The sequence below is a fragment of the Micropterus salmoides genome, unplaced genomic scaffold (assembly GCF_014851395.1).
Source record: "Micropterus salmoides isolate LMB-PRFRI ecotype aquatic unplaced genomic scaffold, ASM1485139v1 Ms_hic_scaffold_2, whole genome shotgun sequence".
NCBI lineage: Eukaryota > Metazoa > Chordata > Actinopteri > Centrarchiformes > Centrarchidae > Micropterus > Micropterus salmoides.
This window is the reverse complement of record NW_024041150.1, coordinates 19,715,566-19,733,779: the sequence shown is the minus strand read 5'-3', so window position 1 is coordinate 19,733,779 and position 18,214 is coordinate 19,715,566. Positions and strand designations below refer to the sequence as shown.

Below are 18,214 nucleotides of genomic sequence, written 5' to 3'. Positions count from 1 at the left end.
ATTAAAGGAACCGCTCTAAGCTGGTTTAAGTCCTATTTATCAGATCGATTTCAGTTTGTACATGTTAACGATGAGTCCTCCATGCACGCCAAAGTTACTCATGGAGTTCCTCAAGGATCTGTCCTTGGACCAATCCTCTTCACTTTATATATGCTTCCTTTAGGCAATATTATCAGGAAACATTCCATAAGCTTTCATTGTTATGCAGATGATACTCAGTTATATCTATCGATCAAGCCAGATGAAACTCATCAGTTAGCTAAACTTCAAATGTGCCTTCAGGATGTTAAAACCTGGATGACCTGTAATTTTCTAATGTTAAACTCAGATAAAACTGAAGTTATTGCTCTGGGGCCTAAGCACCTCCGTGACGCATTATCTAAAGATATAGTTTCCCTGGATGGCATCGCCTTGGCCTCCAGCACCACTGTGAGGAATCTTGGAGTTATCTTTGATCAGGACATGTCGTTTAAGTCTCACATTAAGCAAATTTCAAGGACCGCCTTTTTTCACCTACGTAATATTGCGAAAATCAGGAACATCCTGTCTAAAAATGATGCAGAAAAACTAGTCCATGCATTTGTTACTTCTAGGCTGGATTACTGCAATTCCTTATTATCAGGCTGCTCGAAAAAGTCCATTAAGACTCTTCAGCTGATCCAGAATGCTGCAGCACGTGTTCTGACAGGAACCAGGAAAAGAGATCACATTTCTCCTGTTTTAGCTTCTTTGCATTGGCTTCCAGTAAAATCCAGAATAGAATTTAAAATCATTCTTCTTACCTACAAAGCTCTTAATGGTCAGGCACCATCTTATCTTAAAGAGCTCATAGTACCTTACTACCCCACCAGAGCACTGCGCTCCCAGAATGCAGGGTTACTTGTGGTTCCTAGAGTCTCCAAAAGTAGACTAGGAGCCAGAGCGTTCAGCTATCAAGCTCCTCTCCTGTGGAACCAGGTTCCAGTTTGGGTTCAGGAGGCAGACACCATCTCCACATTTAAGAGTAGGCTTAAGACTTTCCTCTTTGATAAAGCTTATAGTTAGGGCTGGCTCAGGTAGTCCTGAACCATCCCTTAGTTATGCTGCTATAGGCCTAGACTGCCGGGGGATTTCCCATGATGCACTGAGCTCCTCTCTCCTCTACTTTCTCTCCCTCTGTATGCAACCTTATCCCATTATTGCATGTTACTAACACAACTTCTCCCCTTTCCGGTAGTCTTGTGCTTTCTCGTCTCTCTCCTCTCTCCTATCACTTCCTGCAGGTTTTCTGGCTCTGGAGCTGTGGAGTCTGGATCTGTGGCTGCGGGTCACCTGCTGCCCCGTGTTCCTGCTCGACACCCTCTGCTGCAACGACTATTGTTGCTAGTCTTATTGTTATTATTGTTATTATAATCATTAACATTACGATGGTTACCATTAACACTATTATAAATATCTGTACCATTTTTCATTTAGTCTATAGCAACATTACCTTCACTGTGTGTACCTCTGTGTGTATATTGTGTAGGCTGCCTCCCTCCCCTCTCTCTCTCCTTACATCTCTCTCTCCTTACATCTCTCTCTCTCTCTCCTTCTCTCTCTCTCTCTCTCTCTCTCTCACCCCAACCGGTCGAGGCAGATGGCCCCACCCTGAGCCATGGTTCTGCTCGAGGTTTCTGCCTCTTAAAAGGAAGTTTTTCCTTGCCTCTGTCGCCTAGTGCTTGCTCTTGGTGGGAACTGTTGGGCTTCTGTAAATAACATCACAGAGTACGGTCTAGACCTGCTCTTTTATGAAAAGCGCTGTGAGATAACTGTTGTTGTGATTTGGCGCTATATAAATAAAATTGAATTGAAATTGAAATTGAACCACAGAGAGGGCAGCCAGATCGTGTAAAACCAGCGGCAACACACCGCGTCACCGGCTGCGCCTTTGCACCCTCTAAGGAAGCGCTTCACCAGGGGGTGGGAGAGCACAATCCTGTCCCCGAAGCCCTTGTGGCAGGACAAAATGGCCGCAGTGTAGGTTTCAACCTTACTGAACGCCAACCCCCTGTCCATGAGCAGATGGAGGAACGAAAACACCGCTGGCAGCGGCCAGGCGACCGGATCTGTCCCCTACTCCAGACCCAGCGCTGGAAAGCCAACCACTTAGAGGAATAAGAGGACTGAGTGGAGGCGCCTCTCGACTCTTGGATGGTGCAAACCACCTCATGTGAGAGATCTAAGCCCTCCAGGCTTCGCCTCTCAGACCCAAAGAGGCTGGTCGAGGAGCTGGTAACTCCTGATTGTACCCCCCACCTGAAAGAGAGCGTCCCCCCTCCAGCGAAGTTTCTACGGCTGCCCTGCCAGCAGCCGCTGGAGACAGGTAAACAAGGACACGCTGGTGCGCTCCGGGGCCACCAGAATCACTGCCAAGGATGAAAACTGCAGGCGATCCAGGAGGTGCGGAATCAGCCGCACCGGCGGGAAGGCATACAGCAGCCGGGGAGGCTGGGGGCTGTCCCGTGGGCTCAGTGAAAACCAAAGGGCGCACTGAGCGTTCTCCTTGTTGGCAAACAGATGCACCTCTGTCCTGCCGAACTGGAGTCAGATCTGGGCCACCAGATCGGGATGGAGACGCCACTCGTCTGGGCGAGGGCCTCCCCTCAACATGATGTCCGCCCCTCAGTTCAGCACGGCAGGGATGTATTCTGCGCTGATGGAGAGCAGGTGAGTGCGCGCTCACAGGAGCAGCCGCCTGGCCAGACCCAGTAGCTGCAACGAGCGCACCCCGCCCTGGCAGTTTATGTAGGCAGCCGCAGCCCTGTTGTCGGTACGGACCAGCACGTGCTGGTCCCTTAGCAGAGGGGAGAAGTGTCGGATCACCCTCCACACCGTGGAGAGGGCTGCGGCCCTGACACAGACCGCCCACCACCTGAGAGAGGCAGGTCCCACCCCAGCCCATCAGGGAGGCGTCTGTGAAGACCGAGATGTGGGAAGTGACCCTGCCCAGAGGGACCCCGACCGAGAGAGAGAGAGAGAGGGATATGTGTCCTTCACGTAGATGGAGCCTCCCTGCCGCACACACTCCATCAACTGTTTTTACTGTTAACATGTGAACAGTGACAGGTCCAGGATGGGCCCGTCTTCTTCCTGACCAGGAAGTAGCGGTAGTAGAACTCCTTATGCCTGAAGCTCTGCCCAGAGGGCGGCGTTCACAATCCTGACGAAGGAGGGAGGTGGGGTCGGGGTGCAAATTGCAGCCTGTGATCCCAGCGGATCAGGCTGTCCATCCATCTATGCATCGAGCAGGAAGTGAGCCACTCTGAGTAGCGTCTCTGAAAGCGGTCAGACCTGCTGATGAGGCGCCCTGGTGGCCCTGAAGAGAAGCCACTCTGCTGCCCTTGGTTCAGGGGGTTCCCAGCCACGACCCATGGGGAAGGGGCCCCCTCAAAGGGCGTAATGTGTGGAGCAGCGATGGTTCGACTGAGTCAGGCACAGACAGCATTTGTTCAACAACTTCCATAAAAGGAGCAACAAGATTTCACACAGCTCTTTTTCGACCCATAGCTTACCAGTGGTCCACTCTGACCTACGAGGGTAGATGGACGGACAGCCTGATCCGCTAGCTCCCTGTTAGCTGACCTCACCGCGGTAACCGAGTAGCGTCGAGGCCGCATCATCGGAGATCAGAACGGGGTAAGCTCGGAGCTGCTCGGAGACCCGTGAATGGGAAGAGTGGAGCCATCCAACTCCCGGTCTACCGTCAACATCAGATCGAGGGTTTCGTCCAGAAAGCGAGTGGCCCACCACACCTCCTCGTCTTGAACGGCAAAGCTATCCACCCGCCGCCGCCACTCTGAGGGGGGGCAGAAGGGCGCAGAACGGGCAGTGCGAACCGAGAGTGAGCGCTTGGCTGGCGTGCTCCTGTCCGAGGTAGGCCTTGCAGCGGGGACGGTGACCATCCAGCACGATGTAGCCCGTGTGGCAGACGCTGCGGCGACTCGCCCCGTTCTGGTCGGCTTGCTGGAAGACATCGTTCTTCTTGTTTTCTCTTTAGACAGCTCAGTGCTGAAGAAAAAATGGGTGGGTCTCGCTGTTGTATATTTATGGGCCTCTCCTATATACGTAGGAGAGGCCCACGCTGTGGGTGGGCGTAGACTAAAATTCTCAGTGCTACGCAGGCGTGCGGAAGGGGTAAACCCAATAGCCTATACGAAAATAGAACCGCCATGTTGGTGCCCTTGATTTTAACCTTCGTTGGTCGCCATGTTGGTGGTAAACACAGACCCCTCCCACCTGGGAGGACAACACTGGGTCGCTATCTATATTGACAAGCAGGCTGTGGGATCATTCTTTCACAGTTTTGGGAACTCTCTGGTATACTCACATTTTTCTGAATCCTTTTCTGTCTTTCTCATCAGTAATTGTAAGTCCACGCAACATTCTGTTAGACAAGTGCAAGATGTGGATTCTACAGAGTGTGGTCAGCATTGTGTGTTTTTTCTTTACCATATGGATAGAGGGTTATCTTATGACAACATAATGACTAAATATAGTAAAAAACTGTCATGCAATGATTTTATTGTGAAAGATACAAATGAACTTGTTTAATTGTTTGCTAATCGATGCCCTCTGGTAAAAAGAGGTGTAGATGGTGGTCCAGTAAGAAGATTCTCCAAATATAAGAATATATAAATAAGTTAATTAAGATTATGATAGCTTGTAAGAAAGAATACTATAATAAACTATTAGATAATAATAAAATAATATGAAGGGTATATGGAATATACTAAACAGTATTATAAGAAGGGGCACGAGACATTCTAATTATCTTCAGTATTTCATTGGTAATAAAAAGAACATCATTAACATGGAGGACGTGGTCAATAACTTTAATAAATATTTTGCAAATGTTGGACCAGATTTAGCTGGAAAAAAACAAAAACACAGATAACTGATAACAGATATAATGATGATGAATGTTTCTTAAAGCAGTAGAAGAAAAGAAATAACAGACATTTTGAAAAATGCAAAACTAAAGCATCCACTGATTGTAACAAAAATGGATATGAAGATAGTAAAAAATGTAATTGAGGGGATCTCAAAACCATTAACTCACATTTTTAATTTGTCATTCCAAACTGGTCAATTTCCAACAAAAATAAAACAGCAAAAGTCATACATCTGTACAAAACTGGAGATAAACACCACTTAACAAATTACAGGCCTGCCTCTATACTGCCACAATTCTCAAAAATTCTAGAAAAACTATTCAGTGACAGATTGGACAAATTCATAGATAAACACAAACTGCTTACTGACAGCCAGTATGGATTCAGAAGAAATAGGTCAACATCACTAGCTTTAATTGAACTCATTGAAGAAATTACAATTCCAGTGACCAACAAAAATATGGAGTTGGGGTATTAGTTGATTTGAAAAAAGTTGTTGCTCCGAGTCTAAGCGGCGCCATGTTGATTATTGCGCAATACCTGCGAGCTGCCTGCCTGCTTTCGACACTTCTGTAAGCACAAGGCAAGGCAAGTTTATTTGTATAGCACAATTTAACAACAAGGTAATTCAAAGTGCTTTACATAAAACATAAATGCAACATAAAATATAACAAAAGTTACAGTGTTACAATCAGAGTTAAAAGAGTTAAATGGAAAATAATAAAAAGCTAAAAACAAAGAAAAAGAAACAGGACAGTAAAAGTTACAGTGCAGTGTAAGTTATCAGTAAAAAGAAAAATCTTAAATATTTAATTAAAAGCAATGGTAAAAAGTAAAGTCTTCAGTCTTAATTTAAAAGAACTGACTGTTTCAGCAGACCTGCAGTTATCTGGGAGTTTGTTCCAAATATACGGAGCATAATAACTGAACGCTGCTTCTCCTTGTTTAGTTTTGACTTTGGGGACAGAAAGCAGCACTGCCCCAGACGACCTTAGAGGTCTGGATGGTTCGTAATGAAGCAGAAGATCAGAAATGTATTTTGGCCCTAAACCATTTAGTGCTTTATAAACTAACAGCAGGATTTTGAAATCAATTCTTTGACATACAGGAAGCCAATGTAAAGACCTCAGAACTGGAGTGATGTGATCCACCTTTTTGGTCTTAGTGAGGACTCGAGCAGCAGCGTTCTGAATCAGCTGCAGCTGTCTGATGGATTTCTTAGGGAGCCCTGTAAGGACACTGTTACAGTAGTCAAGTTGACTGAAGATAAATGCATGGTTAAGCTTTTCCAGGTCCTGCTGAGACATAAGTCCTTTAATCCTTGATATATTCTTCAGGTGGTAGTAGGCTGACTTTTTGTCAGCTCAGATGTGTGATTACCTATAGACACAAAGTAGTCCCTGTCTTTTAAGTAGGATTCAAACCAGTTTAGTACTGTGCCAGAAAGTCCAATCCAGTTTTCAAGTCTGTCTAGTAATATGTTGTGGTCGACCGTGTCGAATGCAGCACTGAGATCCAATAATACTAAGACTGAAATTCTGCCACTGTCAGTTTTGAAATGGATGTCATTGATGACCTTAACAAGAGCTGTCTCAGTGCTGTGGTGTGGTCGAAAACCTGACTGGAAGACATCAAAACAGTTATTTAGTGCCAAGAAAGCATTAAGCTGTTGAAAAACAGCCTTTTCAATGATTTAACTTAAAAATGGGAGATTTGATATGGGCCTATAATTGCTCATTCTTTTTTAAGAGTGGCTTAATGACTGCAGTTTTCAGGGCCTGTGGGAAAAAACCTGAGAGGAGAGACACGTTGACATTTTGGAGACCATGCATTTAGACACATTTTTGAAAAAACCTGTTGGCAGAATATCAAGGCAGCATGAGGAGGATTTCAGATGTTGTAGTCTGTCCTCCAGGTTTTTATGATTAATAGAATCAAATTGTCTGATGCTATATGAATTGTTTTTAAGTGGACACAGGGACAAGACATATCCTGTTACTGACATGGAGGCACTGATTGCTTGTCTAATTGTTTGAATTTTGTCTGTGAAGAAGGAAGCAAATTCATTGCAGGCCCTGGTGGATAGAAGTTCAGAGGCTATAGACACAGGAGGGTGGGTTAGCCTGTCGACAGTAGCAAACAGGGCACGTGCATTATTAGTGTTTTTGGTGATGATGTCAGAGAAGAGGGACCGCCTTGCATTTCTCAGCTCTAAATTATAAATGCGAAGTCTCTCTTTATAGATGTCATAATGAACCTGGAGATTTGTTTTCCGCCACCTGCGTTCAGCTTTTCGACTCTCTTTTTTGAGTTCTAACCAGCGTGGCATTTCTCCATGGAGATCTTCTTTACCAGAGACCACCTTCACCTTGGCTGGTGCAATGGCATCAATAACATTTGTAATTTTAGAACTGAAATTATCTACAAGCTCATTGACTGAGACCCATGAGAGGGTGGGTTTTGAGGAGAAAGCCTCAATAAATTTTTCACTAATGTTTTCAGTGATATGCCGTTTTGTGATCACCTCTGTTTTAACATTTGTGTGCACGCAGATAGCACTCTCAAAGAAAACACAGGAATGATCAGAGAGAGCAACATCAGTCACCACAACCTTGGAAATGTCCAGACCCCTGGAGATGACCAAGTCCAAAGTGTGCCCCTTATTGTGCGTGGGCCTCGTCACATGTTGAGTCAGTCCATAATTATCAAGAACACAAAACAGTTCTTTAGTCCCTCTTTCCTGGGGTTTGTCAACATGGATGTTAAAATCACCAACAATAATCACACAGTCAAAGTCAATACAGATTATAGACAGCAGTTCACCAAAGTCATCAAAAAAGTTTGCACTGTATTTAGGGGGCCTGTAGATATTTAGAAAAATAGCTTTTTGCATTGGAGGGACTCATTAAACAAAAGGGCAACTCCACCTCCTCTCTTATGCACTCTAGCTTCACTCATAAAACTGAAGTTGGGAGGGGTAGACTCAATAAGGACAGCTGCACTGTTATCTTGGTCCAACCAAGTTTCAGTTAAAAACATAAAATTAAGATTGTGAGTTATTATAAAATCATTGATTAAAAATGTTTTTCCTGCCAAAGACCTGACGTTTAACAAAGCTAATTTTAGTATGTTAAAAACATTATCTGGCCCACTTTTTTCGACAGGCTGCGGCTGACGAGGAATTAATACTAAATTTGCGGGATATGTTGAGTGCTTCCTTTTTCTTAACACATTCACCATGCTTTTTCTGTTACCTATCAAGACAGGGATGGAGAAGACTACCAGCACACCGGGCACCGGCTTGTCCTGGGAAGAGTCATGAGTGCTATTTTCCTTGTAATAATAATATAATAATAATCCTTATTTGTAGAGCACTTTTCAAAAACAAGTTACAAAGTGCTTTAACAAGTATAAAGAATAATACAAAAAACAAGATAAGAGCATGAAAACATTGAAAAGACTGAAATACTGATTAATATGAAATTAGTAAAATACAATAAAATAAAAGGAATAAAATAAGAAAAAGTAGCCTGGACCCAGCACATATCAGACAGAGCTTACTGGGCTTTTTCGCCATTGCGGAGCGGTATGGCGGGTTGTGCGCTGTATTTGTGACACGTGTCAAACCTGGAGGACTAAGAACCAGTGGTGGAGGTGGACGGTGAGGGGGGTTTAGGGTAGAGAAAAAGGGAGTGGAACGAGGGAAGGTGCGGGGAGTAAATTTGGTCCCAGCTCTAACCAGGTCTTCCATGTGATCAGTGAAGTCCAACAGGGGGGAGAGGGGAGAAAGTGGGGTTTGGGGGGGTAGAGATGTTGAATCTTCACTGTTGGTTTTCAGTGAGAGTGGTGGAGACTCTTCCTCTTGGCTCAGATGTCTCCCGTGATCAGAGCTCTCTTCCAGTGGGGGTTGGGGTGGCTCTCCTTCAAGGTTTCTGGCATGTTGTCTTCTTCTTGTTTTGATTCCTATTGTCTCTTGTCCTTGGCAGAGGGAACAGATGAGTGACGCAGAAAGTAAAACAGGTTGGAGCTGAACAATTTTACTCCCGACTTGTTAAGGCGAAGTCCATCTGCCTTAAAAAGATGTCTGCGGTCCCACAGAAAGTAAAAGTTTTCGATGAAATGCACTGAATGGACAGTACAGGCCGTTGAGAGCCACGTGTTCAAAGCCATCAATCTGCTGAATCTCTCAGCTCCTCTTCGGATTGGCAGTATAGGGCCACTGATAAACACCTCAGCATTCAAAGAGCTGACTGTGTTCAACAGATTATTAAAATCCTCTTTCAACACTTCAGACTGTTGCTTCACAACATAATTGACCCTGATGTGCGGTATGATGTTTTTCACAGTAGGATGTTCAGCCACAATATGCAGGATTCTTTCTGCCAAGTCAGACACCGTATCCTTCGAAAAACAGAGAACTTTGGTGTTCTTACTGCACATGCTTCTTACATCGTTTACAGTAGAGTCACCCACAGTCAGAGTTTTAGGCCCAGTCGTTAGCTTTCCCTGCAGCCTTTTACTTTCTGATTTACTCAGATGGAGATCCAGGGTCCTGCTGTTGCACACTCCACTTCCACGGCTGTGTCCTACCAAGAACAGGGGTTGAAGAGGCGCTCTGCCTGGATGATAATGCAGGCCAGCCAGTCGCATCACAAATCTCAGGGCACTGGGTTCTGCCTGTTACTCCTCCCATTTTCCCAGGAAATGATTTACTCTTGGGCTTTGCACCAAGAGTAAAGGGAGGACCACCACTTTTAGATTTATTACCCAGTACACAGGCCTTCAGCTTCTTGGTAGTCTTGTTGGTGCTAATTAGCTCTTGTCCACTGTTTTGGGTGGGTTTTGTGGTCATTCCCACATAATCCATTCACTTCCACATTCACTTCTAACCTGTGGAATGCAAGCAGAGGCAAGAGCAAGCAGCAAAGCGTCTGCACTGTAAGAAAGCAGGAAGCAGCACTTCTGTAGAGAGGAAACATACTGCTTCAGTACACACTGTGTTTTTTGCAATTTTGTGGCCGCATCGGTTGCATTCTAGGTGTATTAGAAGATATTCAGTTGTATTAAAAGCTACCTTATGATGGTTTTGATGGTTTATTGCATAAAATATAGCTTTTTTTACCAGGCGAGGATGAAAACATCAGATTTTTTCTTTATAATAGTAAAATAAATATATTAATATACAATGGATTTATATTCCTTAGCGTCTGACTTTTCAAAGGAGACCAGAATTATGCATCCAGGCCAAATGGTTGGGGATTTATTCCTGATTCATTTTGGGTATGTTATTTTAGGCGCTTTTTCTGGAAAAAGGTGCCTGTTTTCAACAGGATAAGCTGGTGTCTTTTGTGCTGTGTGCTAGAGACAAGACATTCTTACTGTGATGGACTATATTCATGTATGTTTTGTAACACAATTTTCACTAGTTCTGCTTCTACATTTTCCTTTGCTGATGTTTTTGATGATGCCTTGCTGTGCTTCCTCACTCTGCTCCCAAAGCACATGTGCCTGCTTACACACACACGTGCTACTGCTGAGCCTGGGCAGTTAGATACACAAAGGATAACGTACACTCAGAGCTATAGAGTTTTAACACTAAACCTAACTTTACACTATAAAATAACACTTAAAATGATGACAATGTAGACCACCATCGCTCTAGTAATTAATGATAATGCTCTTAAATAAATCACAACAACAGCAGCACAGGTAAACCACGCTACCTCATTTAGACACTTCAGGAGGAGGGTAGAGTTCACTACGCTGCAGGTGAGACCACCTGAATACTTGCAGCCAAATAATGGGTCTTGAACTAGGAAAACGGTTTGCAGCGAGGGCAGCGAGATCCCAAATCCCAAGGAGGTCAGTGGCTACAATACACCACCACACAATTAATTTCCTATGCCATAATGTAATATTGTAATGTAATATTCTTAAACTCATACATACATATATAATGACAAAAATCCATTTAAATAAATAGGCTACAAATAAATAAATAGATTTAAGGCTGATCTACATTGTTCTGAAAAGATGCGCATTGTTTGACCACGTGTCTCTTAGCACCTGCTTCCTCACTGCTGTGATGAGAAGTACAAGAATATGTGTATTTTAGCTTATAAAATGTAATTAGTTTCTTTCTCTTAAGAGATGACAGGCAGAGGTTAAAGTCAAAGACCAAACATTTGTATTTTTCAAAGCTGTGAAGAAAATGCATAAGTAAACAGGGGTGAGGTCGCAAAACCTGTACCACAATTCCCAAACCATTTTACATGCATTGGAACAAAAGATACAAACAAAACATTGTTTACATAAATGACATCTATTAACCAGGACCAGGATACACAGCAGGAATAGTGAGCCATGTGCACACACACAAGACACAGATATACAGTCATGGGCAAAAATATGGGCATGTCTAACACATAATGCACTACTTCTCCCAGAAAACTGTAATTGCAATTACAAATGCTTTTGTATTGTCATGTTTATTTCTTTTGTTTGCATTGGAACAACACAAAAAAGCAAAGAAAAAAACAAAAAGCAAATCTGAGATGTTTCACACAGAACTCCAAAAATGGACCGGACAAAATTATTGGCACCCTCAACTTAATATTTGTTGTCACACTCTGGAAAATATAACTGAAATCAATCACCTGCTGTAACCATCAGTGAGTTAACTAGCCATCAGCCTCAAATGCAGCTGTCTAACTACTTAGGTGGCAAACAATTTTAACTAGAGGCATTTGTTCTTTTGTGCGCCTCTAAAAGACATATGCTCAGGGGCCTCACAGGACCATAAGTCTTTCTCATTGTTTAGATGGACTGTTTTTGGAAGTTTTTTGAAACACAATGTAATATTGCTGTTTATTTTATATTTTGTTTAAGTGTTTTTTCTCGCTCCTTCATTTCAGAAAAAAGAGTCCCAGGGGCTCTCTGCTCCTCTCTGCAGAGAATATGTAGCTAGTCTATTTTTGACGGAAGCAGCACAGAGCAGCACAGGGCAGGAAGTCAGACACAAAATGGCATAGAGAATCCGGTCAATTTTAAAAATAAAATACCCTGTGCAGACTCACAATCATAAAACAACAAAAAACTACATAGCCTACTTAATCATAGAAAATGCACAAAAAGCAAGCACTAATTACCAATTGAACAAAATCCAAACATATAAGCAAAATCATGCAGGCAAAACGCTCTTATTCTGATTTGATCTACACTTAGCGACTAGTTAGTTACCAACTCTGCCACTTTGGTCTTTGCTTTGGGGCAGGTAGTATTAGAGTGTCTATCAATTCCTTTTCACTAAAAAGAGTTACATTGTGCTACTAAAAATTACACTATATGAGCGGAAAGAGTGAAACAAAATCCAGTATCACTGGATGTAAAACCAAAACAACAAGGATAGGATGTAGCAAAAGGGGAAGAGTTGGGTGATAATTCTGTTTTCCTCACTACGCGTGACACCTTTTACATTAATTTTTATTTTTTACATTGATATCACAGATTTTTGTTTAAAAAGTCAGTTTGAAAACAGGAAGAGCTGGAAAAAAGACATTTACAAACATGCACTGTGTCTGGAAACATGCCATTGCTGAAAATCTCCAGCATGAAATTAAAATGTGCTGTTTCTTGTTTAGTTTAGTAGATGCTTTTTGACAACTATGTTCACTAACAAGTGAAGTTAATCACCCTAACAGTGAGTGATTGAGTTGAAAATAATATAAATCACTGCACATTTATGAGATGAACAATCTAGATTTCAGTGGTGCAGTGTAGAAAAGCTAGAGATCAGACAAATGCAAGAACAGAACTGTTGTGCAACCAGTGCCTAAGTCATTTCTTTGTCATTATGTGTCTGCAGAAAATCTTAGTTTCTTGTTCAGAGTTTAAAAATTGTGGTTTCTTCACCCAGTGGCTGGAGAGGAAAGAGTGAAGTTGTCCAAACCATGACTTCATTTCAACCATCAAACAGTTCGCTTGGCTTTCTGTACCCAAAAAGTGTGAAGTCCCTCTCATAGAGATCATACAGCTTCCTCCTGTCCTCCAGGGGCACTGTTCTGAACCAGTCCAACACAGAAGAAAGGGAAGTCATGTTTTCATAGGAAGGAGGGAACTTAATTTCATCCTCCAGGTTTAAGATCTTCAGCAGCTGCTCAGCATCCTGCTGAAGAGTCTCCTGATGGCCAACAAAATCATATCTGAGAAGTAAAAGAATCCAATGTCAAACTACAGATGAAACAAGCATTGTTCTGGATTATCATTTAATTAATTGGTAATTTATGGATGTCAAAAGGGCATTCCAAAAATTTTAAACATCATGATCAGTTAACGCGCCATGAGGAGTACTAATCAGCCTGTGAAAATATATTTAGTTGCAACATGGGAAGTCCAGGGTTTTTGGTACTTGACCCTTTCTAGGATCTAAAAGTCGACTGCTACATCAATTTTCAACTGTTTAAAACGTGTGTCTCATAATTCCCCTAACTTTATGAGGACACACTTACAAATCACTGGACTGAACTTTTAAAATACTACAAAGAAAGTCACATGATGGAAAGAATAAACCTAGGTTGAGCTAAATTAACTTTCAATTTAGATAATTCAGGAATCAGACTCTTGAAAGTCAGACATTAAAATAACTTAAATGATGAATAATACAAGACACCAGCCCTGGTTGTAGCTGGAATTTTTTGGAATTGCTAAAATTCAGTTTTTCACCATTTACATTTTCTACTTTTTCTTTCTTTCTATAATTTCTTAAATTGTAAATTCTGTTTTTCTTCCGTGATGTCCAGTGTTGGGTAATATTATTATTTTCACCAGTAATCCAAGTAAAGCTCCGTTTGTGCTCTTATAAATGCATGTGCAGAAAAATATTAGTTAAAAATTTGGGATTGACTTGCTTTATTTTTTTATTTAGGCCGGTAGCATTAAGAGAAGTTTTTTGTAAAAAAATAAAAAATAAAATAACTCCTCACTGCTTTTATGAATATGCTATTAGTTATAAAGGCGGCAGACACTTTGTTTTTTAGTTATTATTTTTAGATACATAGCCTATACTGTATAGCATCATCTGTGGATCTAGACTAGATGATTAGTGAAAGTATTATAGCAACATAACGAGTAACATAACTAGGTACTTTCGCTTAATTTTGTCAGAATAGAACTCTGCTGCTGAAATAATAAATCCCTTTTAAATTTTTTTTGTTTGTTTAGCGATGCTGAGTTTTAAAAATAATTTGATCAGCCTGTAAAAACCCCACTGTTATTCTCCTAAAACAATGCACCCTCTAAATTTTTAGAGACACATACGACATGACCTTTATAGCTACAGTTCTACTGGCAAAAACAGCCTTACTGTATGATGCAGGGGTGGCACAGGCGGTGCATATGCCTCCAGTGGGGTTCAAAGGGCTGCTCTTTCTCTGTCCGCGGGTCCAGCAGGTACTGAATAAAGTTGTAAAATGAAGGGCGAATGTCAGAGGCAAACGCCTCATGCGCTGTCTGTGGTGGATCAGACTGGTTGCCATACATGCGCAGAATATCCCGGGCAAACGAGTAGAAGTACTCATTTTCCTTCTGGAACTTGTCTCGGTAAGCGGAGATGAGACGGACAAACGGGTCCCGGACAAACAGGAACTTGGTGTAGTGCTTCAGCTTTGCCTGAAGTCATCAAATGAGTACACATCAACTCTCTGTCACACTATTCTGATTGAATCAACCAGTGGGACTAAATATTGCATGTCTGTTAGTTGGGTGGGTAAGTTTTCTACTTGTAACTTTAATGACCCTTCTGATGTCATTGTACAAACTGACCTCCATTTCTGTTCTTGGGAAGCTGTTTAGGAGAGTGAGCTTGCTGGAATTGTGGGTGAATTCACTAGGTATGGACATGGGATCCTGATATGGCTCACTATGGTTCAGGACAATCATGACTCTCTTCCAGTTGGTACACGCCACCTGTACATAAGAAGACTGATGCCTCATCCACACTACTCCGTTTTAGTTTAAAAACGGAGTTTTAAAACGAATATAATTGCCGTCCACACCAGCGTTTTGGTTGGTGGGGGTGGGGGGGCGTGGCAAAAGGTCTCCGTTTTAAAACGCAGTAGTGTGGATGGGGCCTAATGGTGCATGGTGAATGAGTGAAGAAGTCGCATGATGCTGAGTCGCGGTAGCCTGTCAGTGTTGAGATTCTGCGTATGTCACCGAGGCTTCAGAGCGATGTGTGGAGAGGGCCGGACAGAGAGGGGGATTGAAAATCTGCTGGCCGGCTGAGAGCTTCTAAACTTTGAGGAGAGGAGCAGGGAGCAGCGCTTCAACCATTGGACAAATAAACACCTGTAGTCGGTTGGATTCTGCTCTGACAACTACGCCGTTTACTCGCAGGAGGAGCTCGGAGTTAAATTTTATTAAATTAGCTTTTTACTTTAGTTTTTGGGATTTCAACGTTGATTTATCTTCACTGGAGCTTCTCAGCAGCTTGCTTCCATGCACATCCGGTTCCAGTGTTGTTGTTAGCGTCGTTAGCTCTGTCGGACTACGACTTCATATTTATATAAAAACTGGACAAAACTGGTCATTACTTGGAGAAAAGAAAGCGAGGATGTTGAACTACCTGGTAAGTTCAGAAAACATGTGTCTGTAACTTTATTCCAGCTACCATTGTACTTTACTGTGACCAAGTTAGCATAGCATAGCCCTGATCGATCCAAACTCCAATCAGAAAACAAACATTTTAGAAGTTGTTGTCCTGCTGTCTTGCTGACAAACCTGACAAAGCATGAACTCATATGTTTACCAAATCTGCATCATGTTGTAGATATTTCGGCATCAGTTTAATCCGTTTATTGCTATTTAATCACAGCAAAATGTTTACTTTGGGTTCATACAGCTGTAATAATGGTGAGTTGTGTTTATTCACGTTATCGCGTTAATATCGCCTTCTCGTGAAGGCGAATGTACGCGGGCAAAGCGTCGCGAGGCAAAAATTAGCAGTTGGTCTGAATGCCACGTAAGGGTATAGAGCCCTGCAGGTCTGTGATGCTGATAGGAATGTCATTCATTTGTTTGCTTTTGACTTGATGGCACTGTGTGTGATCTTTGCGAAGAGTAGTTCCGATTACAGATTTGTGAAATGTACTGAAAAAGCTGAAAAATATGATGTGCTCAAATCCAGTTTCGTACTGTTAAGGTCTGAAATGCTCAGTAAAAGAATCTTTAGGGAAAAAGACTAAATCCAACATTATCCAAGAAAGGTTTAAATCAAGGGCAACTGGACTTGACTGTATACTAGACAGTTTCTAGTATCTTCCTTGGATAACTATGACCTGCATGACTGAGAACCTTCACAGACATAAATCCAACATTTAAACTTTTGTGAAAGACTTTACTGTATGTCCACTTTGTGTACTTTAAGTGTGATGTGTACATGTATAAATCACCTTGGGGATGTAACAGTAGATAATGCCATGTTTGTCATCCACAATGAGATTGTCCAGCTCTTTGTTACTCATGTTTTCTAAACGGTGTTTCCCTTTAGAAAATGCCTCTTTGTCTTCACATATTTCTCTTAGCAGCTGCTTTCTCACGTCCTGCAGCTGATGGATCCTCGCAGCTGTGATGAGAGGAAGAAGAATATGTGTATTTTAGCTTTCGAATATTATTAGTGCTAAATTAACTTTCTAGTATTTTTTCTCTTAAGAGATGACAGGCAGGGGTTAAAGCCAAAGGCCAAACATTTGTAATTTTCAAAGCCGTACTGCAGAAATGAACCGTGTTTAGCTAAATCCTAAAGTAATCAGGGGTGAGGTCACAGATCCTCTATCACAATTCCCAAACCAAACCAAACATTATTTAAACAAAAAACATGCATTCCTAACCAGGACCAGGATACACAGCAGGAACAGTAAGACATTCACACACACATGGTCTAATATTGTACCTCTCTTTTCTTGTGACATGTCCCGTATGTGATAGGACAACATGATGAGGCACATGGATCCAACAAATCCGAGGAGTAGCAGGAATTTTCTACATGCTGCCATTGTAGCTGGAGTAATTCAGCGTGTCAGCCTTTGTCAATGAACCAGAAACAATAGAAATGCACTGCATGTATAAATGTTTAAGTACACGTAAGTGATTAAGGGAAAAAGCCATTATACTCTTATTTAAATACTACCAGTCACAAAAGATGCACATAGTAGGGATGGTTCATGAACGAGTTGGCTCTATGAGCTTGCTTTTTTAAGTGAATGATGGGAGCCAGCTCCCATTTAGAGCCCAGATGCAGACACGAAGAGAAAAAGACTTGAGTGCTGTTTTATTTGCACAAATGGTGAATAAACTTACTGATGGTGGTGAAACTGGTGTTCCAAAAACAAACTAAGGTAATCCTTAAAATAACCAGGTGAGTGATCCTCAAACGTCCGGAGAAAACACAGAGAATAATCAGATGAGTCACAAGAAACAAGAAACACTCAGTAGAACAGTGTAGAACAATGCACATGCAACTAGATACCAGAGACTTAAATACCAAAGGGAGGTGGAGATAAGACCAGGCAAAATGATTAATCTAGAAACACAAGGACAGGAAGTAAAATGACAACGACACTAGGGGCAGACAGAAGTTCAAAGTAAAACAGGAAACATAAATCACAGACACACACCACCAGAAATGTGACACTTATTTTTTCTACAACTACATCAGTATTACAGAAGATTTCATGTGTAGATGAAGAATCTTACATAGCGTAAACTTACTGAACTTACCTTGCTGGGACAGGCATTCAATTGATACTTTGGTGCTCATTGTTTCCATGAAATGAACTAAATGACTGAATTGTGGAGAATCTAACGGATCTAACATTTGTAGCATGTCCGTATTGACAAAAATTCTAACATTTATATTGGTATGCATCTAAGCAGCCTAGAACTAGCTCAAGCAGGTTATCCAGTAAGTTCTAAAAGTTTTTATACATCCAAAGAACTTCTAACAGTCCAGGTATCTAATTGAGACCTGCGTTTAACTGTCACAAAGTGTAGCCACACCAGGCCTGTAAAAGGGACAGGAGTCTAATTAGCACCCCGCTTTTAATTTAAGTTTTTTGGTATTATTTTTTGCAACAAATAAGAATGTAACTTAGGAAGTAACCCAGCAGAAGCAGGACTAATTTAAGAGCCGCTTGGGAGCCGAAAAAGCCAGTTCTTGGAAAGGAGCAGCTCAAGCGGGAAGCTTCCGGTCTACAATATGAAGCCGATGCGGAAGTACCTGAAACCTGCATTCTATTGAAAATCCA

At 42.0% G+C, this 18,214-nt stretch overlaps 1 protein-coding gene across 1 annotated transcript; it reads right to left on the bottom strand.

The window, feature by feature from the left end:
- Positions 1-12,378: 12,378 nt before the first annotated feature.
- Positions 12,379-17,207, bottom strand: LOC119911479 (carbohydrate sulfotransferase 12-like). The gene is made up of 5 exons (XM_038730372.1): positions 16,861-17,207; positions 16,361-16,533; positions 14,733-14,876; positions 14,275-14,579; positions 12,379-13,114 (listed from the first exon to the last, which is right to left on the bottom strand). Exons 1-5 carry the CDS (start codon positions 16,961-16,963, stop codon positions 12,874-12,876), a joined length of 966 nt encoding a protein of 321 aa, XP_038586300.1. The 5' UTR covers positions 16,964-17,207; the 3' UTR covers positions 12,379-12,873.
- Between the last annotated feature and the right edge of the window lie 1,007 nt (positions 17,208-18,214).

What these genes read in the sequence shown, in the direction of transcription:
- LOC119911479 (XM_038730372.1), bottom strand. Translation starts at nt 16,963, where the DNA reads ATGGCAGCATGTAGAAAATTCCTGCTACTCCTCGGATTTGTTGGATCC. An exon ending in TCCCAAGAACAGAAATGGAG is followed by an intron (nt 14,580 to 14,732) that starts GTCAGTTTGTAC and finishes TGATGACTTCAG; the next exon opens with GCAAAGCTGAAGCACTACAC. An exon ending in TGCCACCCCTGCATCATACA is followed by an intron (nt 13,115 to 14,274) that starts GTAAGGCTGTTT and finishes TTTACTTCTCAG; the next exon opens with ATATGATTTTGTTGGCCATC.